General features: G+C 37.8%; 1 protein-coding gene across 7 annotated transcripts in view; it reads left to right on the top strand.

Annotated features, from left to right (window-relative positions):
- The window catches only part of adgrb3 (adhesion G protein-coupled receptor B3), a 134,605-nt gene extending 119,475 nt beyond the window's left edge, over positions 1 to 15,130 (top strand). For 5 of the 7 annotated variants that reach the window (XM_077581538.1, XM_077581540.1, XM_077581536.1 and 2 more), the window contains 5 exons: positions 1,794 to 1,833; positions 5,456 to 6,132; positions 7,845 to 7,880; positions 8,731 to 8,835; positions 14,047 to 15,130. In XM_077581538.1, coding sequence (XP_077437664.1) covers positions 1,794 to 1,833; positions 5,456 to 6,132; positions 7,845 to 7,880; positions 8,731 to 8,835; positions 14,047 to 14,235 — 1,047 coding nt within the window. In that variant the 3' untranslated portion in view covers positions 14,236 to 15,130. The remainder of the gene's footprint in view (positions 1 to 1,793; positions 1,834 to 5,455; positions 6,133 to 7,844; positions 7,881 to 8,730; positions 8,836 to 14,046) is intronic. The other 2 variants (XM_077581537.1, XM_077581539.1) reach the window with 1 other exon arrangement.
- Positions 15,131 to 18,246: the final 3,116 nt, after the last annotated feature.

The following is an 18,246-nucleotide window of genomic DNA, read 5'->3' as shown; positions in this document are numbered from 1 at the left end:
ACTTTTGCTTGTTTTGCTTTTCAATTGTCAAAAGTTGTTAAGGGTATTAAAAGAACTGACCCGTGCCGTACAATAGGACACGTTATTCCTTTTCTTTTTTTATCCTCCCACTTTTTTGACGTGCTTCTCTTTCCACATAATTCATCCGATTCACATCATTCCAATTTCAACATATTCCAAAAACTCACGCCATGGTGGATTTTTTTTATTTTATTTCAAAAATTCACGTTTTTCCCCTAATGTTCCATTTTTCACCTAAAAAAAATCCTCATTCATTCAAACTTATTTAACGTTCATTTTCCTTTCCACATTGAAAATAACAGATTTAAAATTGTAATCACTCTACTTATTAATTTCACCTTTTTCAACATGCCCAAATTTTGCAAAAAACTGCCATATTAGGACATACTCTAAAACCATCCCAACTTCAACATATTCATGTCATTCCATGTCAGTCAGGATCATTCCAAATCCATCCATCCATTTTTTTAACCGCTTATTCCTAACAAGTGTCGCAATCATTCCAAATTATTTGAAATGCTTCAATGTTTTTTATTCCACCATCACACACAATTTCTCCGGAAATTGCGACTGTCGTGTTTCTTTTGCTCTTTTCTATTGTTGTCAGGCAAGACTGCAGCAATACTTGTGAAGCCTTAGCAAATCTTGTGAAACTTTTAAAGGGTCAACTATACACTGTTTTCCCCTTTTGATGTGGCTTTTGTAATGCCTTCACAAAAGGGTAACAAGGAGGCAAAATGGGACATCACTTGAAACTGAATTTCAAATTGAATTTGTTTGCGATTTCAGAAGGCCATAAATGTGCTTCTGTCCTGGCTGCTCAGTACAATATAGCATGGTCAACATAAGTTGACAATAATGATGTACACTTGCCACCTTGCTGAGTCAGCTTGTTCTCTTTATGCAAATTAGGCATGAATCGCTGTCTAGCTCAGTGTATAATGGATAAGTCAATAATGATAAATGGAGCAGGTCTCATATGAGACAACTTGCAATTCTCACCTATGTTCTTTTGTATTAAGGACTAATATTTTCGCTGTTGCCTTCTTTTTACACTTACTGTATATAACTATTAAAAATGTCTAAAAGTTACTGAAAAATATTATTTTTCAGTAACATTGCTTCTAGATCTGAAATCGACCTGCATCCCTTAAAGGATGTTATCTACCTAAGAGGTTCAACAATATTTGCCATCATTTAGCAGTGCATTGTTTTTTATTGTCTCATAATTAACTCAGCATAGATACTACATGACATTAGTGCTCCTCTTAGACCCTTAAAACTCAACCCTTTATTTCTGTTTGATTGAAATTACTGACCCCTTCCCCATCAGGCACGCATCTCTCTCATTTCCTCTCATGGGATAATGGAGCATCGCTCTCGGCCGACCTTTGAAATTGGGATGTCAGTCTCTTCATCCAGCGCCACGATACCACCGGCATGTCGGAGAAATGATCTGCCATTAGTATTCTAATACCCCTCTGAGGGAAATAGTCTTCACAAAAGCAGAGTGGCGTATGGATCTCTCAGTTCAATAAGGTCATTTGCCGCAGGTGCAAAATGCCTCCCGTTCCCATTTGCATCATCATGCACTCACCGGCTACTTCATTCGGGTTTGAAAAGGAAATGCTATGTTGAAATGTACGCCTTTATTAAAAAAAAAAAAAAAAAGGATTTAATAATGTTTTGGTTTGACATACTCGCAAAATACTAAGAGGTGTTTTTATGTAAAAATGTATTTTTGATCACGTGATCACTTGACTTGTTTGCAGACGGATTTCGAGAAGGACGTAGACATTGCCTGCCGGTCAGGTAAGAGCACATACACACTTATGTGAAAGTTACACTCCCTTTCAAAAGTTAAGCTGATGAAGGTTAGACACACCTGCAGTTTAAATTTGGTCAATTAACCCTCCTGTTATGTGTTGGGTCAAAATGACCCACTTTCAAGTTAAAGAACAAATATTAGCTTTTCGCTATCAAATGATAAACGGTTCATTTTGACATATTTGCAATTATAACAATTAATAAGCAGCTAAAGAATGTTTGTCTGGATGCTTTTGGAACAATAAGCCTATATTGACCTATACCAGGTCAATTTAATTGAACATATTTATTTATTTTTGTTGCTAAGAAACTTCACATCAACAGACTATGAAAAGTGGTTAAGTTCGACATTTGTTGAATGAAAAAGGTTAATAATAAGCTATAACCATTTTTATTGTGTTGGTTTTGGAATGTTAAACTTTGCAGGTCAAATTGACCCATTTTAAGAGTGAAAGTATAAACAGTTTCATCGACAGACAAATTTGCATTGAAAACTGTAAATCATGAGCTATAATTAATTCATTATCAGAGTGCTTTTGGAACGTTAAACAACCTGGGTCAAACTTACCCATTTCAAAGTTAGAGAACTAAAAAATTGTATTTCACGATGAAACTTAAGTTGGTAAATATGGTTCATTTGAAATATTTGCAATAGAATTGATTAATAATATTTATTAGGATGTGTTTGCTTTAAATATAGCCTGGGTCAACTTGACCCGGGAACTTTATTGCTGTTCGTGAAAAACCTAACAGGAGGGTTACAATTTTGTGTGTGTTTTTTTAATTGTGTGCTTATGTTTGCGACATTTAAAAATGTTATGCGAGATCAGTGATTCTCAAATGGGGGTACGTGAAGGCACTCTAGGGGCTACGTAAGATTTTTAAATAAATGTAGCATCTATGCAAAAATCCTTTAAAAATAATTATTAAATTATCCAAATATTTCAGAAAAATGTAAGTTCTTAAAATGCAAGTTTCATTACGCTATTTAGCTTCATTGTCCTTAACAAAACGGAGTCTCCCCAAAACAGAATGGTTTGACCCAACCTATCCTATGTCACCTAGCATCACCTGTCAATCATTTCAAAACTTTATTTAAAATTAAGTTAGTGATTTCTTTTTGAGAACATATCTTTACAATGACACAAAAAGAGGGCACTTAATTGTGCTAATTTTTGTGTGCACAAATCTTGACTTAGAATAATGTAATTATGTATTTATTTTTGTTAGAGAGACCACTAAACAAATGAAGTTCCAAAGTTTAATAATAATCAGACAACACTATTTTACGTAATTTATGTGTTTCAGGCAAAAATGCTTTGTGCTGGTTGGGGGTACTTGTACTGAAAAAGGGTAGAGAACCACTGTGTTAGATTATTACATTGCACATCATTTGCAATCACTGACCCACATTTGAGGGAGTATTTTGTAGTATAGTATGCCATTGAATATTGAATTTGATTGTGAAAAGAATGTTTTTTTTTCTGTAACAAATCTGTTGGGGTGTACTTATTTGTGTTCAGCACTGTAACAACAATCTCCTCTCCTTGCAAGTTGCAACTAAAACCCCCAAAAAGAGGTTATACAGTAAAAATAGCTGCAGTTGCATAACAGCCAACAATCCCCATAGGAGTTTTTCACAGTTACCAAAGCACTGACTTTAATCTGAGAACAAAACACTATAAAAAGAGCTGTTGGCTAGTCCTTTTATATGGACTTTAAAACAGACTGCTGTATATTTCAACCACAGCCGATTTGTGCTGCATGGCACGCTGTTATTAGGCTTTCTATAAATATGTGTGACATCATCAGAAATAGGACCTTGTTCCTTTGGAGAATGTTCCTCATGCTATTTAGGTCTGGAAAGGTAATATTTCCTTAGAGTTTGTACTTTTTAGCCACTGACAAGAGTATGCTTTAAGAATTGTTCAAAAAAAAAAAAATCCAAAAAGATTAAGCCCAACTCAATTGTAAAACTCACGCTTACTCACAGTTCTCAGAAAGTCTTTTGGCCCACATCCCTCAACAGTCCTGACAGACCTAAGTGCACTTACCTGACAGAAAAAAGCAAAAGCAGTCAGGTGTCATGAATAAATCATGACCAGAATCAGACGATAGTAAAACCGCAGTGCATTTCACAGATTGCTCTCTGTGCTCACAGTTTTACAATTATTAGTAGCGCAGAAATCGCATTCTGCGCTGTCGCCTTGAGTGTAAACGTTGATGGAAATGTATTTAAGGCATAACAAGCTTAAAGGTTGTTAAAGTCAACTTGCTATGTGTATGCAGGGTGAGAAGCCATGTTTGGTTTGGATTTGATCCAGAGAATATCATGCCTTTGGTAGCAATTAATAATAATAAATGTAACATGAAAACAATCTCATTAAAACATTCTGACACTCATAGCTGCTAGATCAGAATACGATTTATTGTGCTTATTAAGATGTTCTTTTTTTTTCGACCGATACCAATGAATACCCAACTCTTGAATATACATTAGTCACCAATACCAAGTACCAATACTAATAGTACTTTTAATATATCAAATTTCCAGAAAAAATGGCAGATAATTTTAAAGAAAGACCGATATATCCCAATATTTTTCCTTCAAATTGAATGAAATTAATGGCAAGAACCCATTAATTTCTCATTTCTAGTCCCTGATCGTAAAAAGGCAGTATTGGCCAACATTGCGACTACTGAATATCTTGAAATAAGACCAGCCCAATACCAACACCTGGTATCAGTACTTGCCCATCCTTAGTAATTATTTTGTTACATTTAAACTCTAAAAATGCGTATTTGGATTAAACTTAACTCATTCAAACCCAAAAACGTGTAAACAGGTTTTTTAATACTTTGTCCTTCACTCCCAAAAACTTATGTACACATTTTTTATGTTTATTTTTTTTTTAATGCAAGAGTATACAGAAGGATTTGATGCAGCTTCTGACATGAAGAGGTGTCTTAGAACAATGGTGGTTATTCCAAAAAACGGCCAGAAGTTGGCAGCAGAGTATAAGAGATCAGCCAGGGCCATGTTGCAACAAGCTCTTTTTGACAGTGTTTTCCCCAGCAATGTGATACAAATATACTTGTTTTCCTGATGAAAGAAGAGACTCTAATCTTTCTTTTGGTAGGTTCCATGTTTTTATAGCAATAGAACACAATATTCTGTGGGCCTGGCAAAAACAGTACAAATTCAGTAAAACAGCCAGGAGAGAAGGGGGTTGCTTCAGTGGAAATGACTGGGAGTGAATGAGTTCATTTCCTTTTAGCTGTGCTGTCTGGTGTTAATTTTTCTTTTTTAACTAAGCTTTAAATCGTATTTTTCCTCATTAGGTGAAAGTAATTGTGGGGGGGAAATTGGTTGCGTGACAGGTACCTTTTGAAAATGTAATGAAGCAGTTTGTTTAATGTGTCATTCTGCTAAGATAAAAGCATGAGCTGTCATGAAGGTCAGTCTTTGTTATTTTGGCTGTCAGCGTGCTTGACTCACTTCCTTTACAAATTGTATGATATTGACTGGAATTATCCGATTATGATCATGTGCACGCTGTGCCAGACGTGTGTCACTGATTTCAAACATGTGATTCCTCCCTGGCAGCCCTCCACAAGGACATGGGCTCATGTCGCGCCGCCACCGTCACCGGCACGCTTTCCCGCATATCCCTCAATGACGAGGAGGACGAGAAGGCTCCCGAAGGCCTCAACTACTCGACGCTGCCCGGCAACATCATCTCCAAAGTGATCATCCAGCAGCCATCGGCGCTGCACATGTCCATGGGAGTGGGCGAGCTAAAGGAGCAGTCGCTCGGCGACAACGCCGACCTGCGCCGCGCCGTTTACCTGTGCACCGACGACGCCATGCGCCAGAGTGACCAGAACATGGGCGCCCACGACATGGAGGGCCACCCGCCACAGGGTCAGATGATGGAGACGGACTACATCGTCATGCCCCGCGCCTCGGCGGCGGCGCTGTCGGGGTCGGCTACCCTGCCGGCGCACTTAAAGGAGGACACCAAGATGAACATCACCATGGATACGCTGCCGCACGAGAGGCTGATGCATTACAAGATGAGCCCCGACTTCAACATCAGCCCGTCGGGCGTGGACCACATGAATGTCAACCTGGAGCAGCAGTACCCCAGCGCCCCCGAGCAGATGCAGAACTTGCCCTTTGAACCCCGCACGGCCGTCAAGAACTTCCTTGCTGAGATGGAGGAGAGCGCTGGCCTCTCGAGGAGTGAGACGGGATCGACCATCTCCATGAGCTCCTTAGAGGTACATTCTAAATACTGAGTTACACGGAATAGGGTGGGATGATTTTGAGAAATAATATAATAATAATAAACATTATTAATATATAATAATACTAAATAATATAATTGCATTTCCCCCCTCAATATTGCAATTGCAATTTAATATGCAAACACAAGCAAGAAATTAATCAGTATTACAATAAACACTATACAAGGCTCAAAATAACTTTTATTTTTTTGGAGCATATTTGCTGAGCAATGACGTCATTTGAGGAGCAACTTTGTGACATTGAGGAGCAGTTTTTCTTTTTAAGGGTTAATCCCGGTGACCTGAAACAAGGGTTTAATTAAACAATATTTCTTTCAAATAATAAATATTTGGATAAAATATATTCTTACTTAAAGAGCAGTTATAAATACAAGAAATAAAATAAAACATTTTATTTAATAATTAACAACCAATTTGTTCCCTTTCTAAAAAAAAAATAATAATAATAATAAAATCTACAGTTTCTATTTCTTAAATTCACACAAACTTTCCTTATGTAGAATTTTTTTCTGGGGGGCAATTTCAAACATACAAATACACATAATATACATTTCAATTTCAACTTAGCATTTCTGGTATCAAAAACAAGGCATTCATTCAAGTAATAAAAAAAATTATTAACAGCCTTAATGCCAATGCTCACTTGATTAACAAGCATTTTAGCAAGTGGCATATTACAGTAGGTTCGATTGTTTCATGCATCTTCTGCAAAACCTTATATAAAGATATTCTACCGCAATATTAAACAAAGAAGAAATTCAAATATCTGGTGTTTTCAGTGATTTTCGTGAATATATGTCTCCCATTACTCCATATTGATAGATATTAACACATTTTGAGCTCCAGCAAATGCTAGAACAAAAGACAGTCCTTAACACAGACGGTCGAGAAACACAGCCGTGCTGTTGCATTTGGAATGACAACAAATGCAGCTGTGAACTTTTTGATAGATAGTTTGAGGGTGTAAACTGAATGTTAGGAGAAGGTTTGTTAGCTTGGCTATTTTAATGAGTGTGTTTAAGCTTGACTTATGTTTCGAATGGTTCTTGGTGGAACACAAGTGTCGGCGAATTGTTTTTCACAGCGACCGTGCATTGTGCATCGTTTGGAAGACACATTGTGAAGATTTCATTTACCACTTCCCGCAGCACTTACAAAATAAAAGTCTGGACATTCCAGCTGTCAAGACACATTTATTGTGATGAGAGGCAACAACAACATTTGACTGCGTGAATGACATTTTCGCTTAAGTGAAAGTATAAAGCTTCTCTTTGTAAAAGTGCACACGTCTTGTTTTTTGTTTTTGTGTTTTATCCATATGGTTCGCAACATCCATATTTTGACGCGAAAACTGCAATGTGAGACCAGACCGCTATCTCAAGCCCTGCTGTCCGATTTCTAACGCATAAATGTTTTGGTATTACAGGTTAGGCCTACGCTAAAATAATGGCAAATGAACAATGAATACGTATAAAAGACACTTTATTTTTTCAAATTCACTTAAAGTTTTTTTGTTTATTATTTACTAAACTCTTTGACTTGAAGTCTTTTAGGCGTTCTGACTCCAGCTCCTCATATCACGCAATAGGCTACAAAAGCAGTTTATTACTTTACATTCTCTTTTGTTATGTTTTATGCCATTAAAAAAATCTTAATGTATATACATTCTTTTCTTTTCTTTACAGAGAAGAAAATCACGATATTCTGATCTGGACTTTGAGGTATGTCAAAACATGTTCTTTCCCATCTACTTGTCTTTTTGTTTTTTTGTTTTTTAATATACAGAGTAAAGCCATCCTTGTGTTTGTCATTTGATTTACTCGAACTTGTTGGGCCTCTTAAGCTTATTGGAGTTTACAAGATTTATTGTCCCGCTATGCAGTTAAGGTAAAAGCAAGGCTGTCAACTGACAAACAGGACGAGCGTCCTCATCAACATTTTGTCCTCCATCTCCTCCATCCATTGCCTCTGCGCTGATTTTTGAAATGATATGCTTTTAAAGCCATTTGCACATTTCATGTCTGATTTGAACCACTAGTCTTCCACCCCTCTTTTGGCAGGTTTTCACATCCCTTTGCATTGCCAAATCAGGATTTACTGCATATATATATATATAAATATATAGTGCACCCTTTCAAAGTAAAGGAAACAGAATGAAAGCTTCTGGCAGTGTTTCTGGCATGGGGAGCATTTTCGCGTTAAAGTAGACTCACAGCAACCCCTTTAAATGGAAGCCCTGGGCCAAGATTGGATTATAAGGGTTCCTCTTACGCCAACAAAACGTTAAATGAGGCAATTTGTCACAAAAGAATTAAGTTAGATTCCGTTACTCCTGCCATTTTGAATTAAGTACATCTACCGTCCTCTTACAAATCATCCCAATGTTTCCTTTATTTTGGCGGTACCTTACAGTATATATATATATGCAGACCCGAGCAGATCTGTTTGAAAGCTGGCCTACAAGCAAACTACTTTGACACTAACACATTGATCAGAGTGCGAGTGGGTGGAGAGAAGATGCATTTGCATTATTGGCTGTCAATACCAAAGCAAAAACCCTTGCCATTGCAGAAAGTCATGCACACCAGGAAAAGACACATGGAGCTGTTCCAGGAACTGAATCAGAAATTTCAAACCCTGGACCGATTTCGAGACATACCAAATATGGGGAGCATGGTGAGTAACAGGAAACCAGTGAGGGTGGGGGGTGGATCTCAGCTACATTCAGATCCAGCTGTAGCTTATTTAGATGTGCAGCGCAGGCTACGTGTGTGTGATTGTGCTAATGAGAGGTTATGTAGGACAGGTTGTTCATTTATACAGCGCCAGCAGCTGGCCATGGGGTGCAGTTATTCGGGTGATAGCCTGCCCCACCCCACCCCTCCCCCGTTTTCTTTTTTTAAGAATAGATGCATTTTCTCCACCAGGCCAGTCAGAGGGAAGAAAGATGTTTGCTAATGTAGCTGCTATCGAGAGTGCATCCATTCCAATGCAAGGCCATGAATGCACTTTGATTTACATACACATTTATCTACTTAGCAACGCCATCTTTTTTTTTTTAAACCATAAATGCATGGCAGATTATATAATCTATCAGCATCCCTACCTGACCTGAAGTGTGCTGTTCTTCTAAGGCTGCATTTATTTTACACGATGACATAATTCCCATTTTATTTCTCCCATGTGACTCACTCGGGATATTCGTCATGTCAGTTGCCTTTTTGACACCGAGAGCCGACAAAATAGCCGCATGAGAGCTGTAACAGACGATCTGACATTAATCCGCCTTTGCCTTTTACGCAGAAGCTATCGAGCCAGAGGGATGTATAACTGTATGCGCTTGCTCGCTCAGCTTGAAATCATTAGATGAATGATGTCTGGTGTGATGTACGCAATTCTTGTCAGACGGCTTTTCAACGCAGGGTGTCTGCGAATTAGTTTAAAAAATAACAACTTTACTTAAAATCTAGGGATGCACCGAAATGATTTTTTTGGGCCAAAACCGAAAATGAGAAATGCTTGGCCGAAAAAAACAAACAAACAATTTTTTTATTATCATTGGATTTATTATAATTAATTAAAATTATTATATTATTGTAAAATATTTAGGCCTATTTAACACGGGCATTTTAGCAAAGCACAATAAAAATTGAGACATCAGAGACATGTTGGCGAATGGTACATTAAACACCAAACGCGGGGTGAGCAACTGAGCATTTTCTGGCGGTGCAATTGCACTTTATAGTCAATGTACAATAGTTCGCACCGGGACGCGGTGCGGCGCACTTAAAATCGGCACATTCACATTTTCACCAACATTTAAAAATAAATACATTTCTTCGCACCAGCCAATCAGCTTTGGGAACGGACTGCAAAGTCACACACGGCGTTCTGTACAGACCTGTAGTCAACCGGAGATAGTGGTAAGTGTTTACTTGTTTAAAACTGTTGATAGCAATCGTGCTAACATTAGCTAATGTATTTAGCACGGCCACCAGAATTGGTGCATTACTATTAAAATCCTAAAAGTCTGTTCAAAGATCTTGCCATACAATACCATACACAATAAACTACAGTGACATTTGGTCTTTGAAAAACTTAAATTCCAATCCGAATTTGGATTTAATTTGGATTATATCACTGACAAATGTAAACATACATTGCTGTTTAAAGGTGTGGAGGTCATTTAGAAAATTAAAATTTTATTTTTTGTTTTACAACATTAAAAGTTATTTAGATATGCGAAAGCAATTTGTGCTGATTGACAATCACTGCTCATCATTCTTGAATATTACTTGCGGCGTCCCCCTGGGGTCGATATTGGAGTCCAAATTCTTCATTATATACATTAATGACATTTGTAATGCACTGGAAACAATGATTCTGGCACTCTGCAGATTATAAATGTCTTAATAATATCACACACAATAAACCACAATGATATTTGGTCTTTAAAAAACTTGACAAATCTAGATTTAATTTGGATAAATAAAACAGTGTGTAAGCATATATCCAAGTGACCCCAAAGTTTTTTGTGCTTTTATTTTTTTAAATACTACTAATAAAAGGACATTTATATAAGTGATCCCAACTTTTGAAGGGTAGTGTGTGTTTCTAGAATGTTTTTATGTAGTACAGAGGGTCCACAGTTTAAGACAGTCCTGACATACACGGTTTTGAAGTTATAAACGGTGCACAATAAAGCAGTTGTATGTATAAGAATACAGTATATCATCAAAAAGGTATGCTTAATTAGACGCGTACTTAACAAATATTTCTTGTAATTATGACTTTACAACTGCATTCGAATTGATTAATGACAGACTACGTACGGCATATTCTGACATACAAATTTGGGTTACGTTGCCACCATGGGAACACAACTTTGTCGTTATCCACGAACCACCTGTACCACAAAAAATATAATAATAATAATTTATACAATTGAACTACTGTTTCTCATTCCGCATGGTCATCTTCAGCAAAAGAGAGATCTTAAATTTGGTCTCAAAAGATTAAAATTTGGCAGTAGAAACTTCAGTTTTGTCGTTTTGAAAAGCTGTTCATGCTTCTGTCATCGTGCCTGCATAAACTCAGAAAATGACACGCTACCCAGGCAGTATGAATGGCGCCATTTTACCACAATCATAAAACTCTGAATAAAGCTTCTAATATAGATGGATACAAATCTGATTTGAATCAGATATGTGTCGATTCATATCGCACGGATCAGATATAGACTGGCAGTGCAAGCCAGACGTCTAAATCACAGCAAGGCAATTGATATACACACACGTCTACAAAGGTGCAGCGCTAAATCAAAAATACAGCATCTGAGGTGCATAGACCATTAAATAGAAGATTGTGTGGGCTTCTAAATAGACTTTGCAGCACTATGATTTATATTATGCACCACTCACAAGCATGTCGGGATATTTGTGTTACGGCTGAAAATGCGGGATGAACCTAAAATACTTATGAACCTTTACAGGTGAATTTAATGTGACATTCTCTAAATAATAATCTATGAAAATAATCTATAACAATAATAATCATCATTGATAATCATTTAGATTTACATAGCCCATTTTCATAAGGCCACATCTTGTTAATATCTTTTTATTATAACTCCCTTTCCTTCTTAGTAGTGCAAACACAAACCTATAGAAGATCAGCACACAAACTCGCCTCCCTCCTTTTTTTTTCCAACTCCCCCTTCCACTACCAATGAATCTACTGCGGCGTTTCTCTCAGAAATGACTTTCCATTTCATATTCCCAACCTGCGAGTGGCGCGTCCTTCTTATTTGCATTTATTTATTATATTTATCTGTGAATGCACCAAGACAAATGACTCACATAGAGAGCATACAGTGGATTTCAAAATTCTACACACCCCTGTTCAAATGCCCGGTTTTTGTACAACTACTGTAGATAAATCATTTTAAAACTTGGAGCGGACTACCTCTGCCTCACAACCAGGAAATGGGCGCCGTGTGCAACGGTTGCTCCATGATCTGCTTTTTCGGTGCATTAATTAAAGGTTTGTTTTATTTTTAAGACAAAAAAGAAAGCTGTCTTCTTCGATTGTTGCTTCAAGTCTTTCCAGCGCACTGCTGTTGATATAGCCCCTCCATAATGGCGCAACACTGCAATTGCAGTTAAAATGCGTTCCTACTCAATCAACACAGCGCTATGAGCGATATCAGTGGCTCAGCCTGGAGGTGGCAAGCAAATTACAGTCATTTCTGTACTACAAGGCGAACCTGACTATAAGCTGTGCTAGCTAAATTTGGGAAATACTCAAGTTTGTTACACATATTAGCCTCACCTGACAGTAAGCCGCAGGTGTTTTAATGATATCGCACCGGGTTCCCGCTGCTTTCTTTTCCATAATGAGGGTGCAAATTGTCTCGCTCTTGTTCTGCCTCTCCTACTGTATTTGGGCTCACTTGGTTTGTTTTGCTCTGCCTGACGCACTTGCGCTTCTTTTATAGTGCGTCCCATTGTGATCTGATGGATAAGCCGCACCTTTGTATTAGCGGCTTGTAGTCCAGAAATTACTGTAGGTGGAGGTGGCCGCCTCTGAATTTTGTACACAGGAAAAACCCTGCGTAACCTTTATCCTTGAGTCAAAAAGGGAACACCAACCCAACTTTTTGGGTTAATCATTTAAACAGAAAAGTTGGGTTAAATGAATAACAGGTTAACCCAACGTCCAGGGTTCTCTATTTAAAACCAAACTTGGGTTTAAGTTGAGTCAACTGAAAAACCAACTCAATATTGGGGGGTTGTTTGGGACAGACCCAACTTTTTGGGTTAATCATTTAAACCAAAAAGTTGGGTTAGATAAATAACGGGTTAAAGAAATCACCCAGAAAGCAAGCAAAAAAGTTGGATTGTTATGTTAAAAGCAACCTAAAAAAGTGTTTTGTTTTTGGTTGTCAAAATGACGCTTGGAATACAGTTGGGTTGAAAAACCAATTTGGGTCAAAAACTTGTCCAATCCTCTACTTGGGTAAATTATTTGACTATTTTGATAGTCTTGATTATTTTGTTTTTTGTTTGTTTGGTTTTTGTTTTCAGTTTTTTGGTTGTTGTTTTTTTCTTGGGGGGCGGTACATAAACCATAAAATAACCCCAAAAAATTGGTTCGAGCTGACTCATCGTCTTTTATATATTTATTTTTTATTATTATTATTATTATTATTATTTTTAATTATTATTATTTATTTATTTATTTTTACTTAAATTGGGTTATTTTTAACTCAACTGCGCACACAAAAATCCCAATTGTGGATTATTCATTTGACCCAAATTTTTGATTCAAATGAATAACCAAAAATGTTAGGTCTATCTCAAACAACCCCTCCATTATTGGGTTGTTTTTTCAGTTGACTCAACTTTGACCCAGGCTGTTGGGTCGGTCCCTTTTTTGTGACTCTTATTTGTGACCCAACTGTTTTTAGAGTGCACAATATTTTTGAGACGGGAAGAGAAAATATACAACGGAGATCATGTGGTTGTGATTGTTTCATTTTGAACAGCCACATTGTTGTTGTAAGAGGGTGTGCACACTTATGCAACTGTTACTTCCCCTCCTGAAAATATTTCATTTTGATTTAATATTGGTGGGAACATTTTGAAATTCTATCATTTGAACTGGAGATATGTAGACTTTTTATATCCATTGTATATACTCTAGTACAATGTCTTGTCTATTGCAGCACACCACACTAAGGAGAATCATAGAGTAGGTGCCGCTATATTGGGATTTTCACCTATTGCAGATGGATATGGCTATTAGGGGGGATCACTGCGTAGTATCGTGGTTATAAAAGTCCATGTGATAAGAATGTGGTGCTGACTAACGTGGCCGTGTTCACAGGACAAGGCAATGCCAAACAAGAACCCGTGGGAGAGCTACAACCCGGCGTGCGAGTACCAGAATTACGCCACTATGAATGTACTAGACTCTAGCGCCAAGGACTCACTGGAAATGACGCCCGCCGAGTGGGAAAAGTGTGTCAACCTCCCCTTGGACGTCCAGGAGGGGGATTTCCAAACAGAGGTCTAAAGGTGAAGAAGAAGAAAATGCAAACTCGGGACGGAGGAGAAGACGAGGAAGAAGAAGTGATGTATTTTGCACTGAATAAAGCAACAGACTTTTCTAACAGCCTTGGCATTCATGTCAGGATAATCGGAGCATGGCAGGGACTTTATGTGCCAATACAAGACTGATGAGAGAGAAAGCAAGAGAGGAACATTGGGGGGGAAAAGGGATAAGGAAAACCATCAGTGTTACTTTTTTGTATTCTCACTAGTGTACTTAGTGCGGGGCAGCCTGGTGTACAATATCTACCATCACGTGTTTCAAATTATCTTTTCAAGGAATTGGCGAGAAAGGGGAAAAAAAAATACAATGTCAAGAAGAAACCTCAGAGCAAACGACACGCCATGTGGTCCCAGCTTCATTGGGTCTGGTTGCTACTAGGCCCAGGAGCACAATGTATATATTTATGCAGGTTTTTAAAACGTTTATAACAGTCCGTTTGGCCATTGCGACACTTTTTACTTTCTAGTATGAAACATGGGAGGCAAAGAGTATCTTTTGTGTCATATTAAAATGAATGTTTGTCCGGCTACATTCTTCATTGCTTTCAATGCAATAAAGATAATACTCACTTTTATATAAATAATATATTTCACAACTTTAATACTGCGGAACCCGCTTGAAGGATCCCCGGCAAGCTCTCCCATCTGCAGCCCTGTATAAAATATTTAAAAAACAAAAAACAAAACAAAATGTTGTATGGTGTAAATAAACTTTTGTCTACATATGTTTTAATTGTGCCAATTTATTTTAATGAGGAGAAAACTAAATAATGCCAACCTGATCAAAAGTTATAGCGAAAATGTTAACATTTGAAAAGGAATGTAAATAAAAGATGAAATATGTTCGTACTGATTCAGATGTTGTGTCAACTTTCTTTGCACTGTTGTTTAAGATGACAATTTGTATTTTTGGTACAAATTTTAGCAAGCATGGAGGTTGATATACTTGATTTGCTTTTGCGGGCCACATAAAACGACATGGTGGGCCAGATCTGGTCCCCGGGCCTTGAGTTTGACACCAGTGACCTAAACAGATTAGACCAAACGATTAGTATTCAAGTCAGTTTGACTTTCAGCTCAGTTTATTGTCACTCCTTCCTGTTGATAGTTTGTACTGTAAAGTTTACTGATGTGTTTAATAAGTTCATCCCTCCATCGGATTTTTTATTTCCATTTGGAGTGGAACACATTCAGAAGTTGAGTGGGCTTCTTTATCACCACAAGCTTCCACTTTTAAACTTTTAACGCACGGGTGAGACGGAGCACGAACGGGATGAGGTTATCAGCTTTGTGTGCGGGTGGGCGGCCTTCTGCGTGCACTGCAGCAACAAAAAAGAGAAAAAGTGTCTGTGGCGTGACTGAGGACCAAGAAGAAGATGCAACATAAGGAGTGGAGTGGCATCTTTTATGATCAACAATGTTCACTTGTCATCACATGAACTGTCTGAAGGTCTCAAACTAAACTTCAGGGACCTCCTTTCATACTCATTTCAATTCATTGTCAGAAATGTAGAAAGAACATTTTGAGGAGTTACGTGCATCACTGCACCTGCATAATTTATGTACAAAGTTGTAACTTACACTGTTGCTAAAAAATCCTACGCGGGGTTTCCATCCATTTGTTTCGAATTTTTTAAAGCGAATTTACTAAAAATGGGCAAAACGGACATGTGACATAAGCCCGTTTCCATCAGTTCTTCTTTTGCGAATATTGAGAGGGGACTCCGCCGCTGTAGATGGCGGTATACACCATAAAGACCTGATCCATCAGTAATATAAAAGAAGAAGAAGAAGAAGAACAGGAAGTGACTGCCATGCGAGTGGGAGAGAAGAGTCTAGCTGCAGACCATGGGCACCGTCTTAAATTTGTTTTTTTACTAAGCCTAAACATATCTATAACACTAAACATAACCATAGTCTTAACTTAAACTAACCTTACGTAGTATTATTTGTAATTTTTTAGTATATTTCTCTGTTTTAACTAAGACGGCTTTTGGTGCCTTCCACGGACTTCCTACTTCCTTCCGGGTTTTACACATCAGCGCCGTCTTCGGCCACTGCTGGTCACGTTCCAACACTCCCCCCCCCCCTGCACCCCCCCCCCGACCGCGCGCTCCCGCTCGGCTATCTGAAATGCTTCGGACACTGAGACACACATTACACACTCGCACCCTCGCGCCCGTCGACGGGAACACGCAATTGAAGGGCACAAAGGCGGAAGCGCTTTAAGTACCAGAACGCGGCCCACACGTCACAAACCGGAAACGGAAACAAAGTTGATGGGTGAAAACCCGGAAGTCGGAAGTCCCGCCTCCTCCGTGGCATATAGTCCATTGCAGTACATCGTGTGTTATACGCTTCACGTTGGTTTGTCTGAATTAAATACGGGGGATGGAATGTGATTTATGTTGTGATTTGACATTTTTAGAGAAAATTAACCGCCCAACCCCCAATTATTCAAAAAACACAGCATCCAAGTCTTTCTCCATGGAACATGAAAATTGCAAACTGAGCACACAACATAACATAGAACCGTGCATTCGAACAAGACAAAAGAAAAACAAAACAGAACATAAAAGAGATCTAATCAGACAATACATTTTTCAAATTATCAAATAACAACAAGGCTTGCTTTGTTTTCAAATTTTCTACATGGGTGATATACTGTTTTGTTCAAATTAACTCAATAGTTTATATAGTTGTTTTTTTTGTTTTAAAATATTATTTGCTTAAAAAAAAATCTCAAAGTCACGTGTTTCCGGTTCCGCCCAGCGTCTGCAGCTAGACATTTATGCCGTGTGATGACGTCGTATGAGTTTGCTTTTGTAATTTTTAATAAACCGTAGCATTTCTTAGCTGTTTTCTATATAACATTGTATTAATATTCACTTCTTTAATTAATTCCAAAAAGATTTCTGTTTTGTCGTCCCCCTTAAAATATCTTACTGTATTGTCCGCCATTGCTTTGTGACTACAAATGTACGGGTAACCTGTGACGCAAAATCCGGTCACGCTTCAAAATCCATCCCCCTAGTAGCATAAAAACTTTTGGGCGAATTTTTGGCCCTTGAATGGATGTCAAATTTCTACGATGGCGTATTAGGGCCTCGTATAAATATATATATATATATATATATATATATATTTTTTTTTAGAGGGCGGGGACAATATTCCGAGAAAAAAAACATTTTTTTAGTTTAGAAAGTAGCAGATTTGCGAGAAAAAAACAACACAGAAATTTACGAGAAATACACGTAGCGTACTAGTCGGATGTTTGTGCCAATACTTTTTGGTCGGTTTTTCAAATAAGGAAATAGTAATGGCTTTAACCAAAACATGTTAAGCATTCGCACATTGAAGCGTTGGGTACTGCCACAAGGTCCACACCCTAAGGATCAAGCATTTAAGATAATTTGTTAAAATAAATATTTACTTGTATATTTATACTTCCAGAATTATGATTTACATAATCATACATTTTGGTATTTTTTAGCTAAGCTGATGTGTCGAATCTGCTGCTCTCCGTCGTTCACTTGCATTTACCTTAAGTATGCTAGCTTCTGATTGGTTAGTGTTTAGTCAGCTGATAGGGGATCAGGAAGTTTTGTCGCTCTAGCTGCCGTGTATGACGAGTAAAGTCTAAATTAATAATGAATCCGTCTCCATCCTGCCTTTTCATTTTATAAACAGTGTGCCATTAACCACCAACGAATCCTCACATTAGACTACAGCTCCGCTACGGGTATTTCTAAGTTTTTCTTCTCGCAGAATCTCCCACTTTAGAAAAGTCTCAAATTTGCGAGTTTTTTGGGGGAATATTGCCACGCTCTAAAAAAAATATTTACACGTGGCCCTAATATGCCGTCATAAATATCTAGTGTTTACGTTCACTTTTATTTTCGCATTTCTTGAAAATTCGAATTAAAAATGGGTGGATGGAAACCCCACTTATGTACACGATAATTTAAAAGTT

Source organism: Vanacampus margaritifer, chromosome 12 (assembly GCF_051991255.1).
Source record: "Vanacampus margaritifer isolate UIUO_Vmar chromosome 12, RoL_Vmar_1.0, whole genome shotgun sequence".
Classification (NCBI taxonomy): domain Eukaryota; kingdom Metazoa; phylum Chordata; class Actinopteri; order Syngnathiformes; family Syngnathidae; genus Vanacampus; species Vanacampus margaritifer.
The sequence above is the reverse complement of the archived record's forward strand: the minus strand, read 5'-3'. Positions and strand labels throughout refer to the sequence as shown.